Source organism: Pteropus alecto, unplaced genomic scaffold (genome assembly GCF_000325575.1).
Source record: "Pteropus alecto unplaced genomic scaffold, ASM32557v1 scaffold98, whole genome shotgun sequence".
NCBI lineage: Eukaryota > Metazoa > Chordata > Mammalia > Chiroptera > Pteropodidae > Pteropus > Pteropus alecto.
This window is the reverse complement of record NW_006443570.1, coordinates 5,348,771-5,356,572: the sequence shown is the minus strand read 5'-3', so window position 1 is coordinate 5,356,572 and position 7,802 is coordinate 5,348,771. Positions and strand designations below refer to the sequence as shown.

At 56.4% G+C, this 7,802-nt stretch overlaps 2 protein-coding genes across 2 annotated transcripts in view; one reads left to right on the top strand and one right to left on the bottom strand.

Annotated features, from left to right (window-relative positions):
- SAMD14 (sterile alpha motif domain containing 14) overlaps window positions 1-3,335 on the top strand; it is a 15,238-nt gene extending 11,903 nt beyond the window's left edge. The window contains exons 5-10 of the mRNA XM_006924789.2: window positions 8-95; window positions 193-267; window positions 373-532; window positions 1,788-1,907; window positions 1,995-2,150; window positions 2,987-3,335. Coding sequence (XP_006924851.1) covers window positions 8-95; window positions 193-267; window positions 373-532; window positions 1,788-1,907; window positions 1,995-2,150; window positions 2,987-3,142 — 755 coding nt within the window. The 3' untranslated portion in view covers window positions 3,143-3,335. The remainder of the gene's footprint in view (window positions 1-7; window positions 96-192; window positions 268-372; window positions 533-1,787; window positions 1,908-1,994; window positions 2,151-2,986) is intronic.
- Window positions 3,336-4,944: 1,609 nt separating this feature from the next.
- The window catches only part of PDK2 (pyruvate dehydrogenase kinase 2), a 14,657-nt gene continuing 11,799 nt past the window's right edge, over window positions 4,945-7,802 (bottom strand). Inside the window, exons 8-11 of the mRNA XM_006924788.3 lie at window positions 7,689-7,787; window positions 7,400-7,507; window positions 6,627-6,740; window positions 4,945-6,050 (exon numbers count right to left, since the gene is read on the bottom strand). Of these exons, the coding sequence (XP_006924850.1) occupies window positions 5,910-6,050; window positions 6,627-6,740; window positions 7,400-7,507; window positions 7,689-7,787 (462 nt within the window). The 3' untranslated portion in view covers window positions 4,945-5,909. The remainder of the gene's footprint in view (window positions 6,051-6,626; window positions 6,741-7,399; window positions 7,508-7,688; window positions 7,788-7,802) is intronic.

Here is a 7,802-nt window from a genome sequence, read left to right as displayed (position 1 = left end):
CCAAAAGATGACAGCCGGGATGCCAGCCCACCTGAGCCTGCCAGCCCCACCATCGGCCTGGATAAGAAGACTCGCCGAAAGTTCCTGGACCTGGGGTGAGTGGAGGAGGGGCCAGAACCTAAAGCTTGGAGCTGTCGGGGTACAGCATAGCACAGTGGGCAGCACCACCCCACTTCCCTGCCCTTCCCACAGGGTCACCTTACGCCGAGCATCCACTAGCAAGAGCCGGAAGGACAAGGGCAGCAACCGCCTGTCCATGGGCAGCAGGTAAGAGGTACCCATGGCACCTCAGCCACAGCTTCTGCCTATAGCTCCCTGTGGGCCCAGCTCTCCCCTCGGTGCCCACACCTATGCAGGGTGCTTTCTCCACAGGGAGTCAGTGGAGGGATCCAGCAGGTCAGGGGGCTCCCCGTTCCTGCCCTTTTCCTGGTTCACAGACAGTGGCAAGGGCTCGGCATCCTCCGGCAGTACCACCTCCCCTGCCTGCTCCCCTAAACATGAGAGCTTCAGCCCTAAGAAGTCAGCCTCTCAGGTAAGTCCATGGCCTTCTTGCCCCTATACTGGCTCTCAGGCTCAGGTGACATGATGGCATACTTCACTCTGGCTCGGGCTAGGATCCAGGCATTCCTAGAGTTCATTTGTCCATCCATGGAATCATTCAATGATTCATTCATTCATCCATGAGTTTATGTATTCACTTGTTCACTCATTCATATTTAGAGTAGTTCATTTGTTGATTCATTCACTGCTTCATTCAATGCACATCAGTGAACACTATGATTCCCCTAGTGTATACCCAGCCTGAGGTCTCCTCCATTACTGCTAACTCTTCTGCCTGGCTCAGTGCTAGCCCCACATCCTGTCTTAGGAACTGGGCTACAGTTTGGGGTATACAGAGATGAGTAGGACCCCAGCCAAGCTAGTGTTCACAACCCTGTGGGAGAAGTGAGACTAAGTAACAGAAACAACGAGTGTCTGCTTGTGTTCACACAGCACTCTACAGTTTATAAAACTCCAAAGGCATGTTTGTGCTTTACATTCGCAAAGGCATAGTGAAGTAGGGAGGGTAGGCATGTCCACCCCCATTGTACAGATGACCAAATGAAGGCCCAGAGAGAAGGGACTTGCCCACAGTTGTGCATGGATCGAGTTGCCAGGCTCTCTATGACCCCCATCTCAATGCTTGTTCTGTGGGTCTTTTCCTTATGCGCAGCTGGGGCAGAGGAGAAACTGGGAATTCAGGGGAGAAGGGGTCCCTTCTGACTTCAGACTTCCTTCTTTACTCCCTCCTAGCATGCCCTCCCTTTCTTCCTTCCCTTATGCTGTGCCCTGGGGCTACCATAGTGAATAAACACAGCTCAGGCCTTTATAGAGCTCACAGTCCAGTGAGGACAAGGACCTCTAATCAGGCACTTATTAGCCAGGGCGCTAGAGGCCATGATGGGGAGGCTCAAGGCAAGGACCCCTGACCCAGCCTGGAGGAATCCTGGTTGACTGCCTGTCGGAACTGACATCTAGTCTGAGATATTCATTCCTACTAACTATTCTGCCTGGCTCAGTTCTAGCCCCATGTCCTCCCAGAGGCCTCAGATACTAATGCCTCGCATGAGTCACCATGTCATATGTGCCTGCCCAGTTCCAGGTTCATGCATAGGGTGCACTGAGCAACGGCTGGTACCTAGTCCAGGACTTCATCTCCTTCTAGATGAGGGTGGGTGGGTTAGGGGGGACTCCCTTGGGCTGCGGGCAAGCATTCTCCTCAGTGGCATGCACCCTCTCCTGTCTAGGAATCCACTCTGAGTGATGACTCCACACCCCCCAGCAGCAGCCCCAAGATTCCAAGTGGTCCCCGGCAGGAGGCCAAGTGTTCTTACCCCTACCACACGCTGTCCCAGTCTTCAGATGAGGTGAGCAAACCCTGGCCTCTGACTCTGCCAGGTGTGCAGGGCAAAGGACACGTATTCCCCCCTTACTCTCCTTGGTCTCCACCCCAGTTCCTGGATGAACCTCTCCCCGCTGTCCACCATTGGACCAGTCAGCAGGTGGGCCAGTGGCTGCACAGCCTCAACCTGGAGCAGTACGCTGCCGAGTTTGCCGCGCGGCAGGTGGACGGGCCGCAGCTTCTGCAGCTGGATGGAAGCAAGCTGAAGGTGGGTCATAGTAGAAGGGCCCCAAGGGAGCCAGAGCCTGAAGTAATTTTCAAAGATTAGGATCCCCTCATCCTGACCTCATCACTCCCTCTGAGGCCACTGCCCTGACCTCTGACTTCTAGGCAAGGTCCTTGGCCTAATCATTGCGCCCTAGCATGGGTCCTCAGTCTCACTTGAAACTGAAGCTCAGTTTGGTTTGACCTTCAAGCTCCAGCCTAAGTCTCCAGGGCGAGCATATCACCTGACTCTTGATTCTGATAAGACTCCTGGTATCGTGGGAAGCAGGTCTCTCCCCTAATCACCTTGTCTGATTCTTAGTCTTGGAGGCCGGTTGTAGTAGGGAGAGATTTGGGGGTTGGGGGCTCTGATCTCTGTGCTGGGAGGTTTCTGGCCTTGTCCTACCCTCTGCTCAGTTGCTTGGGGAAGGGGTGGAGAGGAGAGTCCCCCAGGAAGTCTCTGGAATGGGGAGAGGCCTCCCCAACTACCAGCAGTGTGACCTTGGGCAAGTTGCTCTCCATCTCCGGGCCTCAGGGGAATGGCAGGGTCATGCTAAGGCTGAAATCTTAAGTGGAGAAATGGAAGCCAAAGATTGTGGGAAAGGGAATGGGGGTTGGCAAAGGTCCTGGTACTCTCCATCCTCATCTCTCCCAACCACTTGCATTCCAAAGTCTTGCCCTGATGGTCCTGATCTATCTGTAAGTCTGGGAGGTAGAGGCTACATTTCAGAGAGGACTGGCAGAGCTCCAGAGAGAGTACGACACCACACCGAAGAACCTGGGGGTGGTTCCTGGGGGTGGTTCCTGAGCGCTTTCCCTCACCCTCGATTCCTTCCCTAGAGCCTGGGGCTCAGCAGCTCACATGACCGGGCACTGGTGAAGCGGAAGGTGAAGGAGCTGGCAGCGGCTGCTGAGAAGGAGCGTAAGGCTCAGGAGAAGGCTGCACGGCAGCGCGAGAAGCTCCGGCGCAGGGAGCAGGAGGCCAAGAAGAGCTAGGGGAGGGTGAGGCAGGCACGGCGGGCACAGGCCTCCCCAGGGAGGCAGGGCCTGGGCACCAAGCTTGGGCTGGCCTGGCCCCGCGCTCTCAGGGGGTACAAGCCCTCTCTCACCCTGTCAGTCTGTTTGGACCGAGATCCTCCAGGAAGGGACACGCCAGCGAGAGGGCCCAGTAATAAATCGATTTCAAGGACTCATTTGGCACGAAGTTCCTGGGGGAGGTGGCAGATCATGGGAAAAGGGCAAAGAGACCGGAGCTGAAGCCAGTCTAGGGGCCCGGAGGCACCTGGGTCAGTCTGACCCTCTGCCCTCAGGCCACGGTGGTGCTTGGGCAGCAGTGAGTTAGGATGCCTGCCTGCCTGCCTTCCAGAGGCCCTGAGACGGGGCTGGGGTCCCAGGATCCCAGGGCTCGGAGAGGTGGTTGAGCATCTAGGCAGTTATTAGGTGGATGGAGTTGTTCCTCTCCACCTCTCTAAGGTGGCTGTGTGTAGGGAGAGCTCTGTTCTGTCCCCAAGGAGGCTGGTGGGCACTACAGCAAGCTGCACTCGGGGCAGACTCTCAGTCGGCCTCAATGAGAGAGCAGAGAAAGCAGCATGGCTATCCCATGAGGTCTTTGCAAGGACCTCAGAAGGGAGGATGAAACCCTCCTCCTTTTCCCCTTCTCTGTCCTGTAGTCTCATTGGTGAGATGACATCCCTACAGGTCCGCCCCTCCTAGAGTCCAGTCAGGCTGGGCTTTGGCTTGCTCTCCAAGCCGGGTCCACTTCTCCTGCTGCTTCCTCAGAGGGCACCTGAGCCCTCCCTGCGGACAGCACAAACTTGGGAGCTGGTAGGGACAAAAGACATTTCTTACCAATGCCTAGGTGGGACTGAACTGGTGAATTCTCACTCTAGTGAAGCAGAAGCAAATCTAGGTCTCCTGGAAGCTGCTAGATTGGAAAGGTTTACCAGCCCTCCCTCAACTGCTCTGGTCCCCAGCAGGATCTCAGTGGGCTCCAGAACTGGAAGTCAGTGCAGACTAGTTCACAGACTACGAGGAGGGGTGGAATGTGTCCCAGCAGCTCACAGATGGCATCTGTCCTAGGGAGGGAACATTCAGGTACGGTGCTGGCCAGCAGCTGGGCCAGATTCTAGAGTACTGGCCAGAGTAACCGATGGAGCCAAGAGGCCTCTGATTAGAAGCCCTCCTCCACATCTTCCTATCTGCCCAGAGCGGTGGACAGGACCCAGTGCATGCCACCTCCCCTCATTCCTGCCCAAGGCCTGTGGCTTGAGGGCCACTTCTGTCCCTGGGACCCATCCCTTTCCGTCTCTCTGCTATCTGTGCTAGGAGAGGGGCTTCAGAGGGAAACTGAGACATGGGGGCACCGGCACCATCTGGGCCCGGTGGAGGGGCCAGCGGGGAGACTGGAAGGCACCCAGATCCCTGAAACTATCAGGAGCTATATGGGTGCCAACCTGCATGTGAAGGGGGATAGCAGTACTCAATTTATTTCAATAAACACTTATGATGTGCCAGTGACCTTTCTATCTGTCCCAGTGGGGGATTGGCCTGGGTCAGGGGCTGTGTTGTGCCCTGAGGGGGGTGGAGGGACATGTCTATCACTGGGTGCCACGCTGTCAGGTGTTCTGAATGGATGCTATGCCTGCTGTTGTGCTCATGGTACACAGACGCATGCACTGAGCTGGGCTGAGTGTCCCGAACACGTCATATGCTGGTCACAGGGACTGCAATCTGCCTACGTTTGTTTGTGCAGTGTGGATCTCCCTCCCCACAGGAAAGCAGCCAGGCTGAATTCTCATTGGATCTCCTCTTTACTGTAGATGTCACTGTCACCATCACAGCCACTGGGAGGAGCACACAACTTTAACCCCCTGTGTGCTAAGGGGAAGGGTGGGGGCGTTCAGGGCTATAAAACTAGCTATATACACAGAACATTCTAGGGAGAAAGCCACCCCGAGCACGCGTGTGTCCGTGCACAATGGGAACTGGGGTCTGGAGCTCAGGCAGGCGGTGTGGGTGTAAGGCAGGTGGGTGGGTGTATGCACATTAGGACATGCGGGGAAGGGCTTGGGAGGTGGCCGAAACACTGCTGGGGCCACCTGCAGGGCTTCGAGCAGCCTAGCTGGGTGCTGACCTCAGGGTCCGCCCTGGTAACTCTGCTTTAAGGGTGAGCTTTAGGGGTGAGCTCCGGGTAAGAACTCCTTCCCTCCCAACCTTGACCTGAAGCTCAGAGTGGAGGGAGGGGCTGCAAGACCAGGTCCCAGACCAGGGATCCAAATTGCAACCTCTTTCACTACCCACCACCCAGACCTGGGGGACACCTGGTCACATTCTAACACTGACACAAGACCAGGGCTGGGGTGCCTGTGTGGGCTAAGGGAATAAGGCAAGCAAGAGTGTCCACTTGGAAGGCCAGGCTGTGGAGGGCAGTGAGGGGGACCCAGGACCCCTGGCAGAAAAGTGGCAGCTCTGGTCTCAGAGAGGACTGCCACGGAAATGTATCTTTGGGGCACTTCAGCACGGTAGAGACATCCCCCAATCCTCAGAGATCGCCCACAGAGATTGGACACTGGGGAGACCACTTAAGGGTCGCCGTGGAGACAGAGATTGGCACTTAGGGGCCACCACAGACTAGTCACCGCAGTGGTTTCCACAGACACAAGCTGGTCATCAGGGAGAGCCTCTTCCCACCTGGGGGCGGTGATGAGGAGGGTCACCGTGGTGGCCGGCCCCAGAGACAGCAGTCCGTCCTCTTGGGTGGCCCCTAGCTGACACGGTACGTGGACGTGTTCTTGGGCTCCGTACTGGGCACGCACCAGTCGCCGGCCTCCTGGATGGTCTGGTAGTGGCGCCAGGCTGACTTGTTGTAGACGGGCAGGCGCTCCACCGAGTCCGTGGACAAGGCCTGGAGAGTATAAGGCTCAGCCTCTCCCACTGCCCTGCGCCTTGCCTCCTCCTCAGCAGACCACCCTGGCCCCAGGGTGCACTCTGGGGGTCACTGACTATGGCCCACATGTCAGTCTAGCTAGGTGCCGGACACTGAAACAACCAACCCCAGCCCAGGAAGACCCTCAAAAGGGCCGCTCCTTCTGTGTCTTGCTCCCACCTACTCAAGGAGCCTGCTCACTCAAAAGGCCATGGAGGGAGAGCAAGGAGACTGGGCTCTGTGACCTTGAACAAGGTCAGCAACTCTGGGCCTCCATTTCCCCCAAGCTAAATGGCAAATTCTCTATGATCCCCCCTTCCTTCTGGTATAACAAGTCAAGGGGCCCCAGAACAGAGGTCTTCGTCATGGACCATGCACTTCCTCAAATTGCCTGCCAAGTGGGGAGCATCTGGGGGTCAGGGAACTGTACCTTTGTTCTGATTTTCAGTCTGGAATTGGGAAAGGATTGGAGGGATGGAAAAGAAACCTAACAAGCCGACCTGCCTGACCTGTCAGCAAACCCCCCGGCAGGGCACTGCAGGCAGAGGCCCTCACCTTGAGATAAATGACAGCGTCGGTCCCAAAGCCTTCCATGGAGAAGAGCTGCAGGTCCCCCTGGAAGTACTTGGCATAGAGACGGGAAATGGGGAGACCGTACCCGAAGCCGGCCTGCAAGTGGGCAGGAAGGAAATGTATTGAGGAGGCTGGTGCCTCAGCAGCAGATGTGCTGAGTGAGCAGTGCTGGGCCGGGATCAGGCAGGAGTATTCCCAGAACTGAGGTGGGAAGGGGTATGAGAAAGGGAAGGCTCTGAGGCAAAATGGGGGCTGTGGGATGAAGACGATCAGTCTAGGGGAAGGAGGAAGGCTGAGGAGGCACTGTGGGGGCAGAGAGAGTTAGCAGGGAAGGGAGAGAAGCTGGGCCCTGAGAGCCAAGGGGTCTGGGCAGGTCACAGGACTCCTCTAAATCTTAGTTTCCCAAGCTCAGTGCTGCCTGCTCTGCTGGGAATGGATAGAGAGGTGCTGATGAGTTGAACAACACCAAAAGACAAGTAGTAACTTTGTGGGGAGATAGAGGAGAGAGGGAGAACTGTGGGAAAGTGATGGACAGACACCTCCAGATAGGGAGGTGCAGGCTGGAGAGAGATGGGAGGAGCAGGGAGGTCCAGCCTCCAGAGAGGTGACTGACATCACACGCAGCCACCCAAGAATGGAGAGACCATGGGAGATAAGGAAGCGAGAGACAAAGTGACAATTTGATAATGAGAGATGAAGAGACAGATGGGAATCTTTTAGAAGGCAGGAAAGGAGCTGGAATAAAGCTTTCTCACCAGTGGAGTCCCCCCAGTGCCGAGCTGGGGGGTGGGTGCTGTGGAGTACAAGTAGCTGAAGAGTCGCTCAATCTTCCTCAAGGGGACACCCCCACCTTGGTCACTCATCTGGGGGAGATGGGACATGTCAGAGGCTCTCCAGACCTGTTTTTCACACACCCCCACCCCTTGACACCCTTGACCTTCTCCTGGTCTTCCTCATCCCCAGGGTCTTCCTGAACCCATCTCCTGGCAGGAGGGAAGTCCCCACCCCATTTCCCTCTGGCTCCCAAAGTCAAGGGTCACATACTTTGATGGACAGATCTTCCTTGCCCAAGGCCACCATGATCTTGATAGGTGGGAGAATGAGGCTGGATTCATGGCTTTCCACGGTTGCTCGCATGGCATTCTGTGGAGGGAAAGA